The following is a 24,634-nucleotide window of genomic DNA, read 5'->3' on the forward strand; positions in this document are numbered from 1 at the left end:
GGAACTACCACTCCCATGATGCCCCGCGATTGTGATTCGGGGTGCCATTGGTCCCCGGGACGCTGTGCTTCCCGGGAGTTGTAGTCCCTTCTGGCTCTGTTGCTCAGGGCAACTGCTCTCTCAGGCCTGAATGTGGTGGCAGTCTCTGCGAATGGACACACTGGGAGGAGGTCGGCAGGGCTGGTGGGGAGGTGACGCGGCTGAGCGCATGGGCTCGCGAGAGGAGATACGGGGAAGTCGGGCTTGCTCTGGAGGTGAGCTGGTCGGGAGGCTGCAGGGTGGTCCCGCGCCTCAGTTTCCCTGTCTGAGGTCTGTTGAGTTCAGTGCGGGTCGCTTCATAGCAGGGGAGAAGAGCAGGATGGTCTGAGGGGCGCCAGGGTTTTCAAATTTTGGTTTGTTGATTTTTAACAACTTTATTGAGCTACAGTTTGCATACCATAGTGTTTACCACTTTTAAGCTGACGACTCGGTTATTTTTAGTAAGTCTTCAAAGTTGTGAAGCCGTCGCCACCATTCAGCTCATCCAGCTTTAGAACTCTGCAGCAGGCTGGGCGCGGTGGCTCCTGCCTGGAATCCCAGCACTTTGAGAGGCAGAGGCGGAACAGTCACTTGAGGCCAGGAGATTCAGAGTAGCCTAGGCAACATGGCGAGACCCCATCTCTAAAAAAGATAAAAATAAATAATTAGCCAGGTGCAGTGGTACATGCCTGTAGTCCCAGCTACTCGGCATGTGGAGTCGGGAGGGAAGATTGCCTGTGTCTAGGAGGTCGAGGCTGCTGTGAGCTGTGATCAGGCCACTGCCCTCCAGCCTGGGTGGCAGAGCAAGACCCCTACTCAAAACAAAACAAAACAAAAAACAAAACTAAACTTTCTATTACCCAAGGAGATTGCTTCGTTCCTTTGCAATCTGTCCTCACTCACACCCACAGTTCCAGGGAACCGCTCATCTGCCTTCCTTTTTTTTGTTTGTTTGAGGTCTCACTCTGTCGCCCAGGCTAGAGTGCAATGGCACGATCTCAGCTCACTGCAACCTTCGTCTCCCAGTTTCAAGGATTCTCCTGCCTCAGCCTCCCGAATAGCTGGGATTACAGGCGCACACCACCATGCTCAACTAATCTTTGTATTTTTAGTAGAGATGGTGTTTCACCATGTTTGCCAGGCTGGTCTTGAACTCCTGACCCCAGGTGATCTGTCAGCCTCAGCCTCCCAAAGTGATGGGATTACAGCCACCACGCCGGCCCAATCTGCTTTCTGAGTTTATTGGTTTGCCTTTTCTGGACAGTTCTTAAAAATAAAATCATAGGGTGTGCGGAGTTAGTGTCTGGCTGCTTTCCCTTAGTATGACATATTTGAGGTTCGTGCATGCTGTTATATTCGTATTTGTCTTTTTAAAATTGCTGAACAGTATTCCACTGTATGGATGGACCATAGTTTGTAATCCATTTCACTAATTAATGGACATTTACACTGGTTCCCCTTTTAGTCTGCTAGGAGTAGTAGGTATTATGGGGCCAGGTGTGGTGATGTGGGACTGTAATCCCAGCACTTTGGGAGGCTGAGGCTGGCGGATCGCTAGAACTGGGGAACTGGAGAACAGCCTGGGCAACACAGTGAGACGTTGTGTCTGCAAAAAGTTAGCCAGGCATGGCGATGTGTGTTTGTAGTCACAGCTACCCAGGAGGCTGAGGTGGGAGGATCGCGTGACCCTGGGAAGTCAAGGCTGTAGTGAGCCATGATTGCACCACTGCACTGTAGCCTGGGCAACAGAGTGAGAGACTGTCTCAAAAAAACAAAATAAAACTATTATGAACATTTGCATTCATGTTCATTTCTCTTGGGTCATGTAGGAGTGTAATTCCTGGGTCGTATGGTAACTCTGTGTCTAACCTTTTGAGGAACTAACTATTCTCCACATTAGGGACTGTATCATTTTACAATTTCCCAGCAACATCTCTCTCTCTCTCTCTCTCTCTTTTTTTTAGGAACAGGGTTGGCCAGGCATGGTGGCTCATCCCTGTAATGCCAGTACTTTGGGAAGCTGAGGCGGGTAATTCACAAGGTCAAGAGTTCAACCCCAGCCTGGCCAAGATGGTGAAACCCCGTCTTTACTAAAACTACAAAAATTTCCCAGGCACAGTGGCGAGTGACTGTAATCCCAGCTACTCGGGAGGCTGAGGCAGGAGAATCACTTGGGCCCAGGCAGCAGAGGTTGCAGTGAGCCGAGATTTCTATACTCCAGCCTGGGCATCAGAGTGAGATTTGGTCTTAAAAAAAAAAAAAAGAAAAGAAACAGGGTCTTGCCCTGTCATCCAGGCTGGGTGCAGTGGCACAATCAGGGCTCACTGCAGCCTCAAACTCCTGGGCTCAAGCAATCCTCCCACCTCAGCCTCCTGAGTAACTGGGACTAGACGTGTATGACACCAAACCCAGCTAATTTTTAAATTTTTTGTAGAGATGGGGTCCACCTATGTTGCCCAGGCTGATCTTGAACTCTTGGGCACAAGTGATCCTCCCGTCTTGGCCTCCCAAAGTACTGGGATTATGGGCATGAGCCACTGTGGGCTTCAATCTCTTCACTTTCTCACCGACACTTGTTATGTGTATTTTTGATTATAGTCATCCTCGGGAATGTGAAGTAGTAGCTCCTCGTGGTTTTTTCCTTTTTTTTTTTGAGACGGAGTTCCACTCTGTCATCAGGCTAGAGTGCAGTGGTATTGATCCTGGTTCATTGCAACCTCCGCCTCCTGGGTTCAAGCAGTTCTTTTACCTCGCCTCGAGAGTAGCTGGGATTACAGGCATGCGCTCCCCCATGCCCAACTAATTTTTGTATTTTTTTTAGTTGGAGTTTCGCTCTTGTTACCCAGGCAATGGTAACTCTTGTTACCGAGAGTGCAATGACGCGATCTCGGCTCACCGCAACCTCCGCCTCTTGGGTTCAAGCAATTCTCCTGCTTCAGCCTCCCCAGTAACTGGGACTATAGGCGCACGCCACCATGTCCAGCTAATTTTTGTATATTTAGTAGAGATGGGGTTTCACCTTGTTGACCAGGATGGTCTCAATCTCTTGACCTCATGATCCACCCGCCTCGGCCTCCCAAAGTGCTGGGATTATAGGCATGAGTCACCGCGCCTGGCCCAATTTTTGTATTTTTAGTGGAGACAGGGTTTCACCATGTTGGCCAGGCTGGTCTCGAACTCCTGACCTCAGGATGTGCCCACCTCGGCTTCCCAAAGTGCTGGGATTAAGGCGTGAGCCACCATGCCCAGCCAGTCCTTGTGGTTTTGATTTGCATCTCTGTAATGACTAGTGACATTGAACAGCTTTTCATATGCTTATTAGTTTTTTTTTTTAATGAGGTTTCAGGCCCTGTCTTTTTTTTTTTTTTTTTTAAGACGGGGTTTCACCATATTGGTCAGGCTGGTCTTGAACTCCCGACCTCAGGTGATCTGCCTACCTTGGCCTCCAAAGCGCTTGGATTACAGGCATGAGCTACTACTCCCGGCCGCTTATTAGTTATTTATATGTAGTTTTTACGTATTCAGAGTATCTGTTTACATCTTTTGCCCCTTGGTTTATTTTATTTTATTTTGAGACAGAGTTTTGCTGTTGTTGCTCGGGTTGGAGTTCAATGGCGCGATCCTGGTTCACCGCAACTTCTGCCTCTTGGGTTCAAGCAATTCTCCTGCCTCAGCCTCCTGAGTAGCTAGGATTACAGGCATGTGCCACCACATCTGGCTAATTTTATATTTTTAGTAGAGATGGGGTTTCTCCACATTAGCCAGGCTGGTCTTGAACTCCTGACTTTGGGTGATCTGCCCGCCTCGACCTCCTAAAATGCTGGGATTATAGGCATGAGCCACAGTGCCTGACTGCCCACTGGTTTATTATAACTGTTGTGTTTTAAATATACGTATATAATTTTAGTTGTAGTAAAATATATATGGTGTCAAATTTGCCTTTTGAACCATTTTTTCATTGGTTTAATTTGGAACCCAAGGAAACTTCTAGAAGAACTAAATCCAGAAAATTTGGCCTAATAGTCAGGTCTTCCTTCTGACTCATATAGAATGACCCAGGCTGAGCCATCTCCTGAGCTTTGGCTACAGATACTACCAGAGAGTTGTTGACGTTCTCCCGGCACTGTGTGTGTGTGTGAAGCAACGTGCTAGGGACCTTAGTTATCTTGTCCTCTCATCTGAAAGGTAACCCATTATGCAAGTGGTCCAGATACTTCCATTACTGCCTTTTTTTTGAGACAGAGTCTCCCTCTGTTGCCCAGGTAGGCTGGCAGTGGCTCACTGCAGCCTCCACCTCCTGGGTCAAGCAATTCTCCTGCTTCAGCCTCCTAAGTAGCTGGGACTATAGGTGCCTGTCACCATGCCCAGCTAATTGTTTTATTATTGTTATTTTTTAGTAGAGACAGGGTTTTGCTATGTTGGCTAGGCTGGTCTCGAACTCCTGACCTCAAGTGCTCCACCTGCCTTGGCCTCCCAAAATGCTGGGATTATAAGCGTGAGCCGCTGCACCTAGCCCTTACTGCCATTTAAATGTTACTGAGCACTTTTGCACGTCCCACTCGGAATATATAGGAATCCTATGAGAGTAATAGTTACTATTTATTTATTTATTTTGAGATGGCGTCTCACTCTGTCACCAGGCTGGAGTGCAGTGGTGCGATATTGGCTCACTGCAACCTACACCTCCTGGGTTCAAGCGATTCCCCTGCCTCAGCCTCCTGAGTAGCTGGGACTACAGGTGCATGCCACCACGCCTAGCTAATTTTTGTATTTTTATTAGAGATGGGGTTTCTCCATGTTGACCAGGATGGTCTCCATCTCTTGGCTTCTCGATTCGCCCTCTTTGGCCTCCCAAAGTGCTGGGATTACAGACATGAGCCACCGCGCCTGGCCTGGTCATTTTTATTGTCATCCTTGGGCTTGAAGGGAAGGCTGTGGCTGGGTTGCAAAAGACAGTGTGACCTTTAGCCAAGTGGGGGCCATTGAATGCACAATACAAACAGCAGGTAATCTTTTTTTTTTGAGACAGAGTTTCGCTCTTGTTGCCCAGGCTGGAATGCAGTGGCGTCATCTCTGCTCACCGCAACCTCTGCCTCCTGTGTTCAAACCATTCTCCTGCCTCAGCCTTCCAAGCAGCTGGGATTACAGGCATGTATCACCACGCCCGGCTGATTTTGTATTTTTAGTAGAGACAGGGTTTCTCCATGTTGATCAGGCTTGTCTCGAACTCCTGACCTCAGGTGATCCGCCTGCCTTGGCCTCCAAAAGAGCTTTGATTACAAGCCTCTTACTCGAAATTCTCTCCCCTTCTCCTGCAGAATGGATTCTGCAAGAAAAGCCAGCTGTCCCATGCGTGATGTTTCTGGTGACTTCAGCGATAGTTTCCTAGAAGATGCAACAATGGAAGAAATCAGAAACCACCAGATCAGTAGAAATCTTACCAAAATAGCACCTGGGCATAGCAGATTTCTGAAAAGAAACCAAACTCTAGGTGAAAAACACTTACACCTGAAAGAGAACGCTGCGCTGGGGAGTGGACCCAGGCTTGCCTCAAGTAGACTGCCCACTGCGTCCGGGATCCGAGCCAATGCCGCACTCATGAAGCTGGCCCAGCTAGAAACCCGGATCATGAATCGGAAGCTGCAGAGGAATCTGTCTGGTGCAGAGCCTGACTCAGTGAACACTGAAGCCAGTCTTCCAAAGAGAGCTGACAAAATTCCCACCGGGGGCCCAGTTGAACTTTCGTCCCAGAACACAGAAAAAACTTCCCAGAAACAAGCCCATGAACTTCCTGTCACCGAAAATAATGCACAGAACGCGAAGGTCAGTAGGTTTCTAAAGAAGAAACTACCACCTGCTGAAAACGTATCCCCTGAAGCACCAGTTGGGAAAGAGAGGACTTTGCAAACCTCCAAACAGAAGAAAGAAACTGCTAGAACATTTGATTCTCCAGACAGTGACGAAGAGGAAATTAAAGCATTGCTAGGAAGCTTGATGGACTCTTCCAGAGAAAAAGAAACAAAGCAAGGCTCCAGCAGCGCTGAAGTTAGTGAGGAAGAAGAGAGAAAACTGTTTTCGGTAAGGTGTTTTTTCAAAAAATTTATTTTTATTATTTTTTTCAGACAGAGTTTCACTCTTGTCATCCAGGCTGGAGTGCAGTGGTATGATCTTGGCTCACTGCAACCTCCACCTCCCAGGTTCAAGCAATTCTCCTGCCTTGGCCGGGAGTGGTGGCTCGTGCCTGTAATCCAAGCACTTTGGAGGCCAAGGTGGGCGGATCACCTGAGGTCGGGAGTTCAAGACCAGCCTGACCAACATGGTGCAATTCCATCTTTTTAAAAAAAAAAAAAAATTCTCCTGCCTTAGCTTCCCGAGTAGCTGGGACTACAGGTGTGTACCACCTTGCCTGGCTAATTTTTTTTTTTTTGTATTTTTAGTAGAGACGGGGTTTCACCATGTTAGACAGGATGGTCTCGATCTCCTGATCTTGTAATCTGCCTGCTTTGGCCTCCCAAAATGCTGGGATTATAGGCATGAGTCACGGCACCCTGACTGTTTTTTATTTTTTACTTTATTTATTTTTTTTGAGATGGAGTCTTGCTCTGCCTTTCAGGCTAGAGTGCATTGACATGATCTTGGCTCAGTGCAACCTCCATCTTCCAGATTCCAAAGATTCTCATGCCTCAGTCTCCCAAGTAGCTGGGGTTATAGGCACCTGCCACCACATCCCCCTAATTAATTATTTGTTTATTTTATTTTATTTTGAGATGGAGTTTCGCTTTTGTTGCCCAGTCTGGAGTGCAATGGTGTGATCTCAGCACACTGCAACCTCCACCTCCCAGGTTCAAGCAATTCTCCTGCCTCAGCCTCCTGAGTAGCTGGGATTACAGGCACCTGCCACCATGCCTGGCTAATTTTTTGTATTTTGAGTAGAGACGGGGTTTCACCATGTTGGTCAGGCTGGTCTTGAACTGTGACCTCAGGTGATCCATACACCTCGGCCTCCCAAAGTGCTGGGATTACAGGCATGAACCACCCGGCCCAGCTATCTATCTATCTATCTATCTATCTATCTATCTATCTATCTATTTATTGTTTTTGAGGCAGAGTCTCTGTTGCCCAGGCTGGAATGCAGTGGCATGATCTCGGCTTATCCCAAACTCTGCCTCCCGGGTTCAAGCGATTCTCCTGCCTCAGCCTCCCGAGTAGCTGGGACTATAGGCATGTGCCACCATGCTGGGCTAATTTTTTTTTTTTTTTAGTAGAGTTGAGGTTTCACTGTCTTGAGCAGGCTTGTCTCGAACTCCTGACCTTGTGATCCACCTGCCTTGGCCTCCCAAAGTGCTGGGACTACAGGCATGAACTACTGCGCCTGGCCTATTTGTTTATTTTCAACAAACATTTAGTATTTGCTTCTCTTCTTTCCTAAATAGCAGCTGGCACCCATAAACATCTTGAGGGAAGGATTTTGTTGTTGTTGTGTTTTTTTATTTTATTTTTTATTTGTTTTTAGAGATGGGATTTCATCATGTTGGTCAGGCTGGTTTCGAACTCCTGACCTCGTGATCCTGCCACCTTAGCCTCCCAAAGTGCTGGGATTACAGGCATGAGCCACAGTGCCTGGCCTGCTTTTTTTTTTTTTTTTGACACATGGTGTCACTCTGTCACCCAGGCTGGAGTGCAGTGGGTGTAATCATAGCTCACTGCAGCTTCGACCTCCTAGGTACAAGTGAACCTCCTGCCTCAGCCTCCCAAGTAGCTGGTACTACAGGTGTGCACCACCATGCCCAGCTTATGTTTACAATTTTTTTAGAGACAAAGTCTTGCTATGTTGTCCAGGCTGGTTTCGAACTCCTGAGCTCAAGTGATCCTCCCAACTGGGCCTCCTAAAGTGCGGGATTACCACGTGAGCTACAGTGCCCAGCCAGAAGGCTACATTTTATGGGGGAGGATCTCCGTATTCATTTTGATTCTGTTGAAGGTCTAGGCGATCATAGCTTAGTCCTCATAGGGCTAGAAGGGCCTTGATTTAGAAAATGTGTAATTATGCCAGGTGAGGAGGCTCATGCCTTTAATCTCAGCACTTTGGGAGGCCAAGGCAGGAAGATCACTTCAGGTCAGGAGTTCGAGACCAGCCCGGCCAACATGTTGAAATCCTGTCTCTACTAAAAACACAAAAATTAGGCGGAGTGGTGCACACCTGTAGTCCCAGCTACTTTGGGAGGCTTAAGCAGGAGAATCACTTGAGCTTGGGAGGCCGAGGTTGCGGTGAGCCAAGATAGTGCCACCGCATTCCAGCCTCAGGTTGCAGTGAGCCGAGATCACGCCACTGCACTCCAGCTTGGCGACAGAACAAGACTCTGTCTCAAAAAAAAAAAAAAAAAAAAAAAAGAACATAGGTGATGGCCAAGTATGGTGGCTCACACCTATAATCCCAGCCTTTTGGGAGGCTGAGTTGGGTAGATGGCTTCAGCCCAGGAGTTCAAGGCCAGCCTGGGCAACATGGCAAAACCTATTTCTACCAAAATAATAAAATTAGCCAGGTGTGGTGGCATGTGCTTGTAGTCCCAGCTGTTTGGGAGGCTGAGATGGGAGGATTGCTTGAGTCCAGGATGTCGAGGCTGCAGTGAACTGTGACTCTATGACTGTACCACTGCCCTCCAGGATGGGGAACAGAGTGAGACACTGTCTCAGAAAAAAAAAAGAATTTAGTCGTTATAAGTTTGTTAATTTTGCTGGGTGCGGTGGCTCACACCTTTAATCCTAGCACTTTGGGAGGCCGAGGTGGGTGGATCACCTGAGATCAAGAGTTCAAGACCAGCCTGGCCATCATGGTGAAACCCCATCTTTAAAAAAATAATAATAATTAAAAAAATAAATAAATTTGTTAATTTCAAGTATTTTATATCAGGTCGCATCTGAACCGAGAGCATTTACTGTACCCAGCGTGGAACTCTCCAGTGCAAAGCCTTCTCAGACATCATGCCTGCCAACCTCCCTAGCAGCAGACAGGACCTTTCACAGCGCTCGCTCAAGAGCACAGTCCCTGCAGAGTCTCGTTTCTGATGACACCGCCTCCCACATGCCGTCAGTTTCCATCACAGGCGCCTCTTCGAAATCAGTCTCTTTAAAGATGGGGCATGTCAAGCTTGCGTCCTCCCCTGAAGGGAGTGAGGCTGAGTCTGTAGATGAGTCAGTTTCAGAAGGTGCTGATGACAGCCTCGACGGTAATCCCAATCTCAGTGCAAAACCAGTACCTTGGGCAGGAAGGGCGAGGCCACCTTTAGCATCCCCGATGTGGTGGTCACAGCGCATTTCCACAGGCAGGAAATTTTGAGCGACATCACACTCAGCTTTCTTTTTTTTGTTTGTTTTTTAATTCTGAGACGGAGTCTGACTCTATCATGAAGGCTGGAGTGCTGTGGCACGATCTCGGCTCACTGCAACCTCTGCCTCCTGGGTTCAAGCGATTCTTCTGCCTCAGCCTCTCGAGTAGCTGGGACTATAGGCATGCACCACCATGACTGGCTAATTTTTGTATTTTTTTTTTGAGATGGCGTTTCGCTCTTGTTACCCAGGCTGGAGTGCAATGGCGCGATCTTGGCTCACTGCAACCTCCGCCTCCTGGGTTCAGGCAATTCCCCTGCCTCAGCCTCCTGAGTAGCTGAGATTACATGCACGTGCCACCATGCCCAGCTAATTTTTTGCATTTTTAATAGAGACGGGGTTTCACCATGTTGACCAGGATGGTCTTGATCTCTTGACCTCGTGATCCACCTGCCTTGGCCTCCCGAAGTGCTGGGATTACAGGCTTGAGCCACCACGTCCAGCCTAATTTTTGTATTTTTTTAGTAGAAATGGGGTTTTACCATATTAGGCTGGTCTGAAACTCCTGACCTCGTGATCCGATGCCTGCCTCGGCCTCCCAGGAGGTCAAGATATCAAGACCATCCTGGCTAACGTGGTGAAACCCCATCTCTACTAAAAATACAAAAATTAGCTGGGCATGGTAGTGAGGGGGCTGAGGCAGGAGAAATTGCTTGAACCTGGGAGGCGGAGGCTGCAGTGAGCCGAGATCACACCACTGCACACCAGCCTGGGTAACAAGAGCGAAACTCCGTCTCAAAAAAAAAAAAAATTTAAGACCCCAAAACCTGCTAGAGCACTAGAATCTCCAACCCCACACTCCTGGGTCCCGGCACACACTTCGTTCAGGCACCAGCCTCCACCCTAAGGTTCTGCAGTGCCTTTCACTTGCTGCACTGTGTGTTTTGTTTTATTTTATTTTCCAGAACTCACAGTCTATTAACTTGCTGTAAATGACAACATAGGATGCTTTGGGGCCATGTCTCAGGTCTGCCCCTGCCCCGCAGTCTGTCCCCTGCTTCCTCCCCAGCTGGCTGGTGTCCCGCTGCCTCCCACCCCTTACACCACACTTGCACTTCTCACACCTTCCTGCAGTGTGCTTTGATCAGCTGCTAGTCTGTCTAGACCCGGGGCCAGCGGGGCCTGTCTTCTGTCTTTAAAGCTTTCTCGGAAGGCAGCCATGCTTCTTCCTTCACATCTTGTCTATGGCTGCCTTCACACTATGACTGTGGAGCTGAGTAGTCACAACTGACACACTGTCCCCAAAAGCTGGACAGGTGCACACCACCATGCCAGGCTAATGTTTTAATTTTTTTGTAGAGATGGGGTCTCACTATGTTGCCCAGGCTGGTCTCAAACACCTGGGGTCAAGCGATCATCCTGCCTCAACCTCCCAAAGTGCTGGGATTGCAGGTGTGAACCACTATGCCCTGCCTCTCCTAGTCCTGTAGAGAAAAGGTGTGCTAACTCCTGGGCTGGTGTTTTGAGAACTGCATGTCTTCATATCTTTCTAAACGTTTATGGAAGATTAGTCTGGGCGCTGTGGCTCATGCCTGTAATCCCAGTGCTTTGACAGACTGAAGCAGGCAATTCACTTGAGTGTAGGAGTTTGAGACCAGCCTGGCCAAATGGTGAAATTCTGTCTCTGCTAAAAATACAAAACTTAGCAGGGCAAGGTGGCAGGCACCTGTAATCCCAGCTACCCGGGAGGTTGAGGTGGGAGAATCACTTAAACTTGGGAGGCGGAGGTTGTGGTGAGCAAAGATCGTGCCATTGCATTCCAGCCTGGGTGACAGAGTGAAACTCTATCTCAAAAAAAAAAGGGCCGGGCGCGGTGGCTCACGCCTGTAATCACAACACTTTGGGAGGCCGAGACGGGCAGATCACGAGGTCAAGAGATCAAGACCATCCTGGGCAACATAGTGAAACCCTGTCTCTATTACAACGTAAAAATTAGCTGGGCGTGGTGGTGCGCGTCTGTAGTCCCAGCTGCTTGGGAGGCTGAGGCAGGAGAATTGCTTGAACCCGGGAGGCGGAGGTTGCAGTGAGCAGAGATCGCGCCACTGCACTCCAGCCTGGCGCCTGGTGACAGAACGAGACTCTGTCTCAAAAAAAAAAAAAAAAAAAAGAAATATGGAAGATTTTAAAAACATTGTGGAGTAAATAAAGGAGTAAATGTAAATGCTGTACTATTTTTTGAATTACAGCGTTCAGAATAAATGTTTTATCGCTTGACGATCTGGCTCCCATAGTCAGTGAGAACTCAGATCTGGAACGGGAGGTAAGTACAACAAAGTCAGTTTTCATTGTCGATTGTTTTTTGCTTTAAAAAATTTAAGTATAGGCGGGGTCTCACTCTGTTGCCCAGGCTAGCCTCAAACTGGGCCCAAGCAATCCTCCCCACTCGGCCTCCCAAAATGCTGGGATTACAGGTGCGAGCCGCCATTCCCTGCCCAATGTCGATTCTTTTGGATCTGTCTACCTCAGCCTCCCAAAGCACTGGGATGAGCCACTGTGCCTGGCCTAAGTTTTTTTCTTATAGAGATAGGGTCTTGCTGTGTTGCCCAGGCAGGTCTTGAACTCCTGAGCTCCAAGGATTCTACCACTCAGTCTCCTGAAGTCCTTAAGTCCATGATGAAATTTTTTTTTTTGAGATGGAGTTTGGCTCTTGTTGCCCAGGCTGGAGTGCAGTGGTGCAATCTTGGCTCACCACAACCTCCACCTCCTGGGTTCAAGCAATTCTCCTGCCTTAGCCTCCCAACGAGCTGGGATGACAGGCGTGAGCCACCATGCCCGGCCAATGAAATGTTAAATGCCATCCATGCCACCTAAGCATGCATCACACCCTCTGGGTTCCCTGCAGCCCCGTGGACATCCCATGCTGAAGACTCAGGAGTTCTGTTGAGAATACTTCATGCCCACACCTAATGAGGACCCAGTGTGTCCCCTTGCCTGCTGGAGTGCCGGAGGTCCCCAGCTCCTAGGAATGCGGTGATCCTAGCATGTTGATCTTTTCGAAACACTTCTCAGCCACCTCTACCATTCCTCATTTTAGGAGGAAAGTGCTCGCAGGGAAAAAACAGCTGGCACAATCTTCAGAGCCAAGGCATCTGCTGGGCAGGATGCCCCAAGGCCTGCCCAGGCGAGGAGCTGGGCATTGCAGGGAAAGTCTGCCTCTGCAGAGGGGGGTGAGAGCGAGGTCTCAGAGCATCTCAGTGCCAGCTTGGCTCCTGGTGTCCGGCCGGACAGCGCTTCCAGCATGCAGCCGCCATCTGAAGCCCCCATGGTGAACTCAGTCAGCTCAGCCTATTCTGAGGATTTTGAAAACTCTCCAAGTCTGACGGCATCTGAGCCAGCTGCCCATTCCAGGGAGTCTCTTGACAGAACACTGGACATTCTGTCTGAATCTTCTTCCAGTGTGAAGACAGACCTTCCACAAACAGCCGAGTCTAGGAAAATGCCGGGCAGGCACGTGACAAGAGTCCTTGTGAAGGACACAGCTGTGCAGACACCCGATCCCGCCTTCACCTACGAGTGGACCAAGGGTGAGCATGGTGGCCTGCAGGGGCTGGGGTAGCCAGGACAGGAGCTCAGTGTGTGGTTTACAGCATCCCAGGAGACGTGGGAGAGCTCAGGTTCCAGAGATTTGGGCTCTTAATAAAATCACCTGGGAGTGGGGGTAGGCCGGGCGCGGTGGCTCATGCCTGTAATCCCAGCACTTTGGGAGGCCGAGGTGGGCAGATCATTTGAGGTCAGGAGTTCGAGACCAGCCTGGCCAACATGGCGAACCCCCTGTCTCTACTAAAAATACAAAAATTAGCCAGATGTGGTAGTGCATGCCTGTAATCCCAGCTACTCGGGAGGTTGAGGCACGAGAATCGCGTGATCCTGGATGGCAGAGGTTGCAGTGAGCTGAGGTTGTGTCACTGTACTCCAACTTGGGTGACAGAACGGGACTCTGTTTCAAAAAAAAAAAAATCACCCAGGTACTTTGGCCCACCGTTTCCCATTCCATGGACGAGAGGCACCTGCCCTGGTGTGTCCCGATGTCTCCTACCCTGAAGTGTTCAGAAGGATGAGAACCAAGGACTGGGTTAGCAGCTCCCACCCCGGGTGATTCTGTCACGGAGGGACTCCAGCAAGGTGTGGAGACATTATTGTCACGACTGGGGTGGGGATGCTCTCAGCATCTGCTGGGTGGAGGCCGGGCTGCTATTCCATGCCCACGGTGCACCGGACGCCTTTGTCCTACAGCGTGAACGCCCTTCGCTGACTTCCCCACATCTCTCTGTCTCTCTCACTCTGTTTTCAGAGACGAGGTCTTGCTCTGATATCCAAGCTGGAGTGCAGTGACCCAGTCACGGCTCATTGCAGCCCCAGCCTCCCCAGGCTTAGGTGATCTTCCCACCTCAGCCTCCTGAGTACTTAGAATTACAAACATGGGCTCCCATGCCTGGCTGATTGTTATGTATTTTGTAGAGAAGGGGTCTTGCCCGGTGGCTCAAGCCTGTAATCCCAGCACTTTGGGAGGCTGAGGCGGGTGGATCATGAGGTCAACAGATCGAGACCATCCTGGTCAACATGGTGAAACCCCGTCTCAACTAAAAATACAAAAAATTAGCTGGGCATGGTGGCGTGTGCCTGTAATCCCAGCTACTCAGGAGGCTGAGGCAGGAGAATTGTCTGAGCCCAGGAGGCGGAGGTTGCAGTGAGCCGAGATCGCGCCATTGCACTCCAGCCTGGGTAACAAGAGCGAAACTCCATGTCAAAAAAAAAAAAAGGAGCGAAGGGGTCTTGCCATATTGCCCAGGCTGGTCTCGAACTCCTGGGCTCAAGCAATCTGCTGGCCGCAGCCTCCCAAAGTGTTGAGATTACATGCATGAGCCACTGCACCCAGCCCTGGATCATATTTTAATTTTTTTTTTTGTAGAGACAGAGTCTCCCTATGTTGTCTAGCCTGGTCTTAAATTCCAGGGCTCAAGCGATCCTTCCACCTGACCACTTTGGACTCCCAAGGTGCTGGGACTGCAGGACTGAGCCACTATGCCTGGCCTGCGGACACCCCTCTCAGCCCCCGCTTCACTCTCAGCTCTTGCTGGTGGCAAGGCCCCTTTCAACAGTCCGTATTATTATTTTATTTTGTTGTTTATTTTATTTATTATTTTTTTTCGAGACAAGAGTTTTGCTCTTGTTGCCTAGGCAGAGCAGTGGCGCGATCTCGGCTCACTGCAACCTCCACCTCCCAGATTCAAGTGATTCTCCTGCCTCAGCCTCCTGCGTAGCTGGGATTGCAGGCATGTGCTACCATGCCTGGCTAATTTTGTATTTTTAATAGAGATGGGGTTTCTCCATGTTGGTCAGGCTGTTCTCAAATGCCTAGCCTCAGGTGATCCTCCCGCCTCGGCCTCCCAAAGTGCTGGGATTACAGGTATGAGCCACTGAGCCCAGTTTTTTTTTTTTTTTTTTTGAGACAGAGTCTTGCTCTGTCGCCTAGGCTGGAGTGCAGTGGTGCAATCTTGGCTCACTGCAGCCTCCACCTCCCAGGTTCAAGTGATTCTCCTGCCTCAGCCTCCTGAGTAGCTGGGATTACAGGTGCTCACTACTACGCCTGGCTAATTTTTATATTTTTAGTAGAGACGGGGTTTCACCATGTTGGTCAGGTTGGTCACGAACTCCTGACCTTGTGATCTACCCATCTCAGCCTCCCAAAGTGCTGGAATTACAGGCATGAGCCACCACACCCGGCTAAATGGTATTTTCAACCTGGGGTCCAGGCTCAGAATTGTTTGTGTTTGTCTGCATTTCTGTCCATAGTTTTGCCAATTTAGAAATGCTTTGTGAAACACTGGTGAGGCTGTTTTCCTAGACCAGGCCTGACAGGAAAAGGGGCAAGAAAAAATAGCAGCCAATAAACACACTGGCTTCAGAGCCCAGGGAACACACAACACCCCGAGGTCAACAGTGACCCTTCGAAGAAAGGCTGGGAGACACAGGTATGCAGTATAAGAGCAACTACAAAAAAATAAATAAATAAAAAGAAAGGGTGGGAGACCACATTCTCCACGGCTTTCGGTGCAGCCACCATGTCCAGAGCCTCCACTTCACCCAGCTAGGATGCCTGTGCCTTGAGCCAAGAAAACCTAGCAGGAAAATGGAGGCAGCTTTGGGGAATATTTGAAAGGGAAAGAGGTTAAAAAAAGCAAAGAAAGGGCAGGCACAGTGGCTCATACTTGTGATTCCCAGCACTTTTGGAGGCTGAGGCAGGAGGATCACTTGAGCCCAGGAGTTCAAGACCACCCTGGGCAACATAGGGAGGCCATATCTCTACAAAAAAAACTTTAAAAATTACCCGGGTCTGGTGTTGTGCCTGTAGTCCCAGCTACCTGGGGGACAGATGGGAGGATTGCGTGAGCCCAGGAGGCTGCAGTGAGCGGTGATCATGCTGCTTCACTCCAGACTGGGCAGTAAAGCAAGACCTTGTCTCAAAAAAAATGCAAGAGTGGCGATCACCTTCAGAAAGAGGAAGGAACAGGCTCACGTAGTTTATTCTAGGGTCATATCTGTGGACCTGAAAGCCATTTCTCCGTGTCCTGCCTGCTCACTCCTCCTTTCATCCCCGAGACAGTGGCCGGCATGGCAGCCATGGGGCCTGCCCTAGGAGGCGCCTACGTGGACCCGACGCCCATCGCCAATCATGTTATCAGCGCGGACACAATAGAAGGTAACAGCCGGCTTGAGAGATTCCTCCTGTTAAAATTTACAGGACTCATTTCACCTGCAAATTCACACCCACTCTGGAGGTTCGGTGCCCCCTTGATTGCTGGCTGCAAGGGGTCCATTGTGTGGGGATTATTGCAGCCATGGGCACCTGCCACTGCAAGAGGGTGAGGTGTGGATGCCCTAGAACCTTCTGTCTCTTGCAAAGGGACTCCAATGTCACACAAAACAAGAGGGTGAAGAGCAATGCCCATGTGCCCTGCACCCCAACAAGATCACTTTTTTTGTTTGTTTTGAGATGGAGTCTCGCTCTGTTGCCCAGGCTGGAGTGCAGTGGTGTGATCTTCACTCACTGCGACCTCCGCCTCCAGGGTTCAAGTGATTCTCCTGCCTCAGCCTCCCGAGTAGCTGGGATTACAGGCGCCTGCCACCACACCTGGCTAATTTTGTATTTTTAGTAGAGTTGGGGTTTCACCATGTTGGCCAGGGTGGTCTCAAACTCTTGGCCGCAGGTGATCTGCCCACCTCTGCCTCCCAAAGTGCTGGGATCACAGGCCTGAGCCACCACGCCCAGCACAATGAGCCACCACGCCCAGCACAAGGTCACTTTTGTTTGTTCCCTTGGTGGCATTGCATCATTTATTTCCCCTCAGGACACTTATTTCACCCATACTGAGGTGCACGGCCTGGGTGGACATGCCCCTTGCCTCCTGGGCTGAGTCCATGTGGCCTTCAGAAAGGCTCCAGTCCAGCCTGAGGCATGAGGAAGGAGCTGAATGATGAAGCGGTCCCCACAGCCATCTTAGAGAGTTTAGTCTTTGCCAAGTCCAGTGGAGCCACTAAAGGCTTGTGGTACACATAGGAGTCCATCTGATATCAACTATTTATTCCCTTTTGAATTTTTTTTTTTTTGAGATGGAGTCTCACATTTGTCCCCCAGGCTGGAGTGCAGTGGCGTGATCTTGGCTTACCGAAACCTCCACCTCCTAGGTTCAAGTGATTCTCATTTCTCAGCCTCCTGAGCAACTGGGATTACAGGCATGTACCAGCACGCCCAGCTAATTTTTGTATGTTTAGTAGGGATGGGGTTTCACCATGTTGGCCAGGGTGGTCTCAAACTCCTGACCTCAGGTGATCTGCCTACCTCAGCCTCCTAAAGTGCTGGGATTATAGGCATGAGCCACTGCGCCCGGCCAGTTTTTTTTTGAGATGGAGTTTCATTCTTGTTGCCCAGGCCTGGAGTGCAATGGCTCAATATTGGCTCACTGCAACCTCCACCTCCCAGATTCAAGTGATTCTCCTGCCTCAGCCTCCTGAGTAGCTGGGATTACAGGCATGCACCACCACAGCTGGCTAATTTTGTATTTTTAGTAGAGACAGGGTTTCAGCATGTTGGTTAGGCTGGTCTCAAAATCCCAACCTCAGGTGATCCACCTGCCTCGGCCTCCAAAAGTGTTGGGATTATAGGCGTGAGCCACAGCACCTGGTCCCAGCCAATTTTTTAATTAATTAATTTTTTTTTTTGAGACAGAGTCTCTGTCATCCAGGCTGGAGTGCAGTGGCACGATCTCAGCTCATTGCAACTTCCACCACCTGGGTTTAAGTGATTCTCCTGCCTCAGTCTCTGAGTAGCTGGCATTACAGGCATTTGCCACCATGCCTGGCTAAGTTTTGTAATTTTAGTAGACATGGGGTTTTGCCATGTTGACCAGGCTGGTCTTGAAATCCTGACCTCAGATGATCCACTTGCCTTGGCCTCCCAAAGTGCTGGGATTATAGGCATTAACCACTGCGCCTGGCTATTTTTTTTTAATTAAAATTTTTTTTTGTAAAGATAAGTCTCATTATGTTTCCCAGGCTGGTCTTGAACTCCAGGCCTCAAGTGATCCTTTAATCTTGGCCTCCCGAAGCGTTGGGATTTTAGGCATGAACCACCACATCTGGCCTTCAATTTTCTTAATAGGATTTAAAAAAACGTTGTGATGATATTAAAATGTACTGGTTATAACAAGAAAACTTGTTTTTTTTGAAAAACGTAAGTTTTAGTTGGGCATGGTGGCTCACACCTGTAATCTCAGCACTTTGGGAGGCTGAGGCAGGAGAATAGCTCAAAGCCAGTATTTTGAGACCAGCTTGGGCAACATAATAAGATCCCATCTCTAAAAAAAAAAAAAAAAATTAAAAAATGAGCCAGGTGGCCAGGCCTGGTGGCTCATGTCTGTAATCCCAGCGCTTTGGGAGGTCAAGGTGGGCGGATCACCTGAGATCGGGAGTTGGAGACCAGCCTGACCAACAAGGAGAAATCCCGTCTCTACTAAAAATATAAAATCAGCTGGACGTGGTGGCACATGCCTGTAATTTCAGCTACTCGGGAGACTGAGGCAGGAGAATTGCTTGAACCCTGGAGACAGAGGTTGCGGTGAGCTGAGATCACGCCATTGCAGTCCAGCCTGGGCAACAGAGCAAAACTCTGTCTCAGAAAAAAAGAGCCGGGCATAGGGACATGCACTTTTAGAACTAGTTACTCAGGAGACTACGGGCTGGAGTATTGCTTAAAGCCAGGAGTTCGAGACTGCAGTGGGCTGTGATTGTACCACTGCACCCCAGCCTGGGCGACTGAGCAAGACCCTGTCTCCAAAAAAAAATAAGATTTCAGAAGGCAGCCTGGCACCTGAGCGGTGGGGGAAGGGCAGGGTGGTAGAATTTGTGGGGCCCTGGTGAAGCCACTGAGTGACATGGAGCTGGGGCAGCCCTGACCGCCTACAGCCCGGCCGTGCTGGTGCTACACGACATGCTGAAGCAGCAGCTGAGCCTGACGCAGCAGTTCATCCAGGCCAGCCGGCACCTGCATGCCTCCCTCCTGCACTCCCTGGACGCAGACTCCTTCCACTACCACACCCTGGAGGAAGCCAAAGAGGTGAGCACGGCTCCCCACGGGGCAGGGCAGTAGGGGCACAGCAGCTTCCAGATGCCAGCTGAAGGGATGGTGGCCAGGGCTGCAGGGATGCGATGGGGCCATCACTCTCTGTCCTTGTGGAGGGAGCCTGCTTTCTTACCACCCTGTGGCAAGAGCCAGTATGGTGGGGTGCTGAGCTCCTGCACCTTGCAGCCAGTCTGGGCTGTGTGACCTCAGACTAGAGGGACCTACTGTCCATGGCAGTGTCTTCTCCCGTGGGAGGGGTCCTGTCCCTTTCACTGAGCCTCCTGAGAGATGCCTGAGATGGGACTAGGGAAGGCCCAGCTGTTCTCCTTAGTGATCACCCTCACCTCTTTTGTACCCTCTAAGAATTTCTGCCTGATTACCAGCTGGGCACAGTGGCTCACACCTGTATTCCCAGCACTTTGGGAGGCTGTGATGGGCGGATCACTTGAGGTCAGGTGTTTGAGACTAGCCCGGCCAACATGGTGAAACCCCATCTCTACTAAAAATGCAAAAATTTTGCCGGCTATGGTGGAGCGCACCTGTAGGCTCAGCTACTTGGGAAGCTGAGGCAGGAGAATCACTTGAACCCGGGAGGTGGAGGTTGCAGTGTGCTGAGATCATGGCACTGCACTCCAGCCCAGGCGACAGAGCGAGACTCCATCTCAAAAGTGGGAAGGCTCATGAAAGTGATGTTGGGCCCACAAGCAGGCGGGGTGTGCCCAGGGATGCTGGTTTGGAACTACTGCCCTCGGGGCCCCCTGCACCCCAGGCCTCTGGTTTCCTGTGGTTTATCTGCTGAAGAGGGCAGGTTGAGTTCTATGGGTCTCTACATTCTGAAATTTGCTCATCGCACCCCTCTGGGGGCTTTGAACTTGTGCCTCTGTTGGGCGTCCATCAGCCCATGCCGTGCAGGCAGAAGTCACCTGTCCATGGCACCTGCCTGCAGCCCACCATAGCTCCCAGCTGCCTGCTCCAGGCACTTCTCACAGATCCTACCTGCTCCGGGGACACCAGCAGGTGCCCCTCCCTTCCTCCGTTAGGGCTCACCCATTACAGCGCTCACCTGGGTGTCCCTCTACCCTGTGTTCCCACAGCCCCCCGGGCACTCCTGGGTGCTAGCCTGTCACACAGCCTGCTTTATGCTTTAGTCAGCCTGACAGGAGCCTGCTGGGGGGGACAGGTGCTGGCTCCACTCCCTCCTCCAGCACCCTGAATGTGCTGAGGTGGCAGTGGTGACAGTGCGGTCTCTTTTGCCTGACAGTACATTAGACGCCACAGGCCTGCCCCACTGACCATGGAGGACGCCCTGGAGGAGGTGAACAAAGAGCTGTGAGCACCAGCAGGTGGAACTTGATGTGATGTCTAAGGAAAGGTACCTCATCCTCTGTACTCAGTGTGTGCGTGCGTAGTCACACCCTCCCTCCCTCCCTCAGCATCCAGTTCTGTGGTGGGGGCAGGTAGTGCTGGAGTGAGGGTCCCGCCCATATTCCTCTGAGCCAAATCCCAGCTCAGTGACAGTTCTCCCAACAGCATGCCCAGCTCTGACACCACAGGCTAGAGGAAAGGGAGTTTCAGTGGAGCTGTCCTCACTCACAGGAGAGGGGCCACCAGCCTCTGCAGAGCAGTTCCACCCAGGCAGGTCCTGGCTTCCCAGCAAGCCAGAGGGAGGCACGGTGGATGGGAAAAGCCCTGCTCGAGGATAAGGACATGGGACAGGCGAGCATGCTGGGGACGCCATGTGAGCCACCGGGCACAGCCTGACCCCAAGCAGCACAGCTCAAACCAGGACACACGTCTCCTCACTCAGCCTGAGCACACTTCTGACTTACACAAGCGGGGAGGAAGGTCTTTAAAAAAAGGCTTTATTTGAAGGCAAAACAATGAAATCCACAAGAAATTGCTAACAGCACGTATTTACGTTTTATCCTGAATCATAACGTTTTAAGGATTCACAGCTACAGGAAATTTAGAACAGAATCAAATATTGTATCACATTGGGTTGAAAACCTGGAGGATTTTGCATCTTATTGAAAAGAATTCTTCAAAAATGTTTTTGTACAAATGAATGGCATCGCACTAGGCTGCCCACAGACATGAGGTGTGGCTGATTCCCAGTAGCCATTCACCAGCTCCAGCAGGTGCAACTCCCCTCCCTGTGGGGTGTGAAATGGCATAGTGGGAGGCCCTGGCTGGGTGGGGGGGGGGCAGGCTCCACACTCTGGATGGGACTGGGCCGTTGTGTGCACGCCAACCAGTGCAGGGTTCTTCCAAGTGCGAAACTGAAGCAGGGAACGCAACCGGCATGGACTCTGAGGGCAGCACTCGACCTGAAGTGCCTTAAGCTGGTTTCCTGTTAGAATCTTCTGTTTCCCAGACAATAGCACATGGCTAACATTCCAGAAAAAAAGTATCAACTTACACAACTAAAATAACTAAGGGCCAGTATGCCTTCAAGGAATCGGGTTTGAGAATCTCACTGGGCCTCCTCTCAGGTCAATATTCTTCTAAAACTAAACCAAGGGGAATAAAAATGAAAACCCTGCTTGACTTTCCAAGTCAAAGTTTTGTGTTTGTGTTTTTCAGTCTGTGGGCAGTCATGGCACTGGGCCTCGGCATTCTCCCTACGCAGCTGAGGGGAAGGTGGGTCAGGGAAGCTGGGGAGCTGGGGCACCGGCTCTGGCCCAGGCTGACCTCTCCTGCACACACTTCTCCTGGAGCCCGAGAGGAGGCTTTGCTGACTTAGGGCAGATGTGCATCCAACCCTTCGTGGGTGAAGAAGTCTTACTCGGGGAGCGGAGGGTCTTGTGTTTCTTGTTTCACTGTAAAGGAAAACGAGCCTGGGGCCCTGGTGGCTGCCGTGAGCATGGCGCTCCCACTGGGCATGTGCTGGTCTTCCTTCTCTTCCTGTGGGGCTCTCCCCTTCTGGAGACGGTGGGAGAACTGAGCTGTCACTGTGATCTTCCACTGCCACTCCACCAGGAAGGTCCCACAGCCGGCAGTGCTGGCCACCAGCGCGGCAAGTGCAAGTTTATTCACTTGCACTCGTCCCTGGCCTTCATGCGGGCGATGAAGGAGTAGCTCTTGTTCCTGCGGTAGTTCTCGTAGGGGTCGTCCAGGGCCACGCCCACGCCTTTATACTGGTCCCACTTATCCCGGACGTCCCCGCCCTTGATAGGGTCCTGGATCCCTTGCTCCTTTGCACCAAGGCCGCCAGAGCCACTCCAGCCTGGAAAGAGAGATGCACGATCACGACCGCAACAGGATGGCGCAGATGTGGGTGCACATGGGGGGCCGAATATACAGACAGGCAGTGCAGACATGGGAGATGGGTAGAGTGAGAGAATCCCGCAGGCCAGCCCTGTCTAGAGGCTCTGGGCAGAGTCAGAACCGGCCTGACTCCATCCATCCCCACATGCCAGGTCCAGCACATGTGAAGACCCTTCCCAGCCGTCCCCATTCCCCTGCCTTACCCATTTTCACCAGCATCTGATGGCCTTTGTTCTCTTCTCCGAGCCTTGAGTCAGGGATGGGAGGTGCTGAATTAGAACCCAGACCAGCAGAGGAACTAAAATCGAGACAGGTTATTCTTTTAAGGAATAACTGAGACATTTATTGGCGTGACAGTGATGGGGCCTCAGAGCTGTGGCTCGTGTGTGCTCACCATCGCCAGGCGACACCGTACAGAGATTTTGTGCCTACACCCATTTATCCTGCATCAGCCGGATAAGGGGGCTTCAGCCGCTGGTGCCTACCCACCACACACACAGCATCAAGGGTGGGACACAGTGAACCCTGATGGTGGTTAGCAGACCCCAGCTACCGCCTCGGGCATGGCCAAGTGACTGCTGTGGGGGTGGTGAGGGGTGCCCCTGTCCCTAGGCTAACGCTGGCGGGCTCCTAACCACCAATGCTTCCATATTCACAGCAAAGCACCGCAGAGTCCCAGTGTTACCAGCATGGCAGTTAAGACAATCTTACGGCGGGGTAGGGCTCCTGGACCGTGACCGACGTCTCCTTCCCGGGGAGTACGACTTGGACCGGGACCGCGACTGGGACCTGGAACGGCTTCTGGAGGAGCGCGACCTGCTCCGGCTTCTGCAGGGAAGAGTGTCCATGTGTCAGCAGCAGCCAGGCACTGTGGGGAGGCCTCAGGAAGAGGCCTCGGGCACTACCCTCCCAAGGCGGCCTCTGTCTACCTGGATCTGGAGCGGGAGTAGGAGCGGGAGCAGGAGCGCGACCTTGACCTTGAGTATGAGCCTGATGACTTGGAGGATCTTGAGTTGGAGCGGGAGGAAGAACGCCCTCGGCTCTTGGATCTGCTCCGAGACCTTGAGGGTCCGCTGTGGGGAGAGGCCTGATGATTGGGTGCCCAGGTGGCCTGTCTCCCTGTGGGCTGGACCTGGCCCACCCTGGCTCTCAGGTTCCTGGAAGACCCCAGATGCAGGGGGTCTGGCATGGAAATGACGCCACAGCCACAGCAATGGTAAATAGTATGGCTGAACTTGCTGCTGTATTCATTCAGGCCTTGTGGAAAACAGCGCCCCACAGGCACAGGCTGCGTGAGGACAGACGTGGTCAGTGTCTGGGGCCTGCCTACCCATCATCAGAGGCTATGGGCCCTGGCTGCCCGGCCACAGCAGGTGCCTGCACATTTACCTGTTCCTCTTCTCCTGGCCTTTCCTCCGCCGGGCCCGCATTTTTGCTCGGAAGAACTCATAGAGACCGTTCTGCTCCCAGCCTTCACTGCAAGACATGGTATCCCGTGTGACCACACAATGCCTACGCATAGGGCACTTGTGAAAAAGTCATCAGGAGTTAAGCCACAGAACCCTTGAGAGTACATGGCCCTGTGGCCGTGGGCCAGGCCCTCTCCCTCTTGCCTGCAGGACATGCTCACACTGGGGACAGGGCTCTGACCACGGGCGCAGAGGACCTTGGCTCAGCGTTCCCACGGGCCCATCCTCCTGCAGCCCAGTGGCTCCTCTGGTGCCCACGCCCTTGCCACCCAGGTGTTCTGCTGAGGTGGTGGGGACCCATGGTCCGTGGCACTGGGGAACAGGAGCACTGATTCACAGGCGGACATGCCTACTGCTTCTGAGACGTGCCCCGTGCCACACCTGCCATACTTTCTCCTGCTCATGTGTCTCCATTAAAATGACCTTCACTGAGGGCCAGGTGGGTGCTGTACCTGTGACACAAACTTGTCACTCAGGGTTGGGGGTGGTTCTGTCCTGTGGGACAGCCACATTTTTCTAGCCTGGGCAGGAGGTGGCTGGGAGCGGGAGAGGGACAGAGGCCTCCTTCCTCCTCCTCCCTCCCTACCAACCCAGGACCCATACCTGTTCCTGGGTCTGTCATGGGATGGGGGGCTGTAGAAGGCTTCTACCGCGGCCAGCAGCCTCTCGCTGGGCGGCATTGGGGGAGGGAGGCGGATGTCTTTTGGATCCAAAGGCTTGTATTCATGGTCTTCCAGCTGCAGCAGAGAACCCAGCTGTCACCGTGCCTGGGTGGAGCCCCCTCAGGCCCACCCAGGGGTGCGCAAGGAGTGGGTCAGTGTTGGGGTGGCCTGGGCACCAGAGGTTCTTATCCTTCCCTCTTGGGGAACCCCTC

The 24,634-nt window shown here is 51.4% G+C and overlaps 2 protein-coding genes across 11 annotated transcripts in view; one reads left to right on the top strand and one right to left on the bottom strand.

Moving 5' to 3' along the window:
* The first annotated feature begins 98 nt into the window (after positions 1 to 98).
* Positions 99 to 24,194, top strand: C22H19orf44 (chromosome 22 C19orf44 homolog). 9 transcript variants are annotated; one of them, XR_013531275.1, is made up of 11 exons: positions 99 to 254; positions 5,048 to 5,166; positions 5,337 to 6,096; positions 8,930 to 9,245; positions 11,592 to 11,665; positions 12,440 to 12,929; positions 13,371 to 13,527; positions 16,010 to 16,105; positions 18,852 to 19,018; positions 20,286 to 20,396; positions 22,950 to 24,194. XR_013531275.1 is itself a non-coding variant. In XM_054250233.2 (10 exons), the coding sequence occupies exons 2-9, from the start codon at positions 5,075 to 5,077 to the stop codon at positions 20,355 to 20,357; spliced, it is 2,067 nt and encodes a 688-aa protein (XP_054106208.2). In that variant the 5' UTR covers positions 99 to 254; positions 5,048 to 5,074; the 3' UTR covers positions 20,358 to 20,396; positions 22,950 to 24,194. The 9 variants fall into 9 exon arrangements, 7 of the variants coding, with proteins under 7 accessions (XP_054106208.2, XP_054106209.2, XP_054106210.2 ...); XR_013531276.1 differs by lacking the exon at positions 5,048 to 5,166; XM_054250233.2 differs by lacking the exon at positions 13,371 to 13,527.
* The window catches only part of CHERP (calcium homeostasis endoplasmic reticulum protein), a 22,714-nt gene continuing 18,945 nt past the window's right edge, over positions 20,866 to 24,634 (bottom strand). For both annotated transcript variants that reach the window (XM_035287123.3, XM_035287122.3), the window contains exons 12-17: positions 24,364 to 24,497; positions 23,681 to 23,767; positions 23,221 to 23,364; positions 23,003 to 23,119; positions 22,495 to 22,589; positions 20,866 to 22,250 (exon numbers count right to left, since the gene is read on the bottom strand). In XM_035287123.3, coding sequence (XP_035143014.2) covers positions 22,057 to 22,250; positions 22,495 to 22,589; positions 23,003 to 23,119; positions 23,221 to 23,364; positions 23,681 to 23,767; positions 24,364 to 24,497 — 771 coding nt within the window. In that variant the 3' untranslated portion in view covers positions 20,866 to 22,056. The remainder of the gene's footprint in view (positions 22,251 to 22,494; positions 22,590 to 23,002; positions 23,120 to 23,220; positions 23,365 to 23,680; positions 23,768 to 24,363; positions 24,498 to 24,634) is intronic.

The sequence above is a fragment of the Callithrix jacchus genome, chromosome 22 (assembly GCF_049354715.1).
Source record: "Callithrix jacchus isolate 240 chromosome 22, calJac240_pri, whole genome shotgun sequence".
Taxonomy (NCBI): domain Eukaryota; kingdom Metazoa; phylum Chordata; class Mammalia; order Primates; family Cebidae; genus Callithrix; species Callithrix jacchus.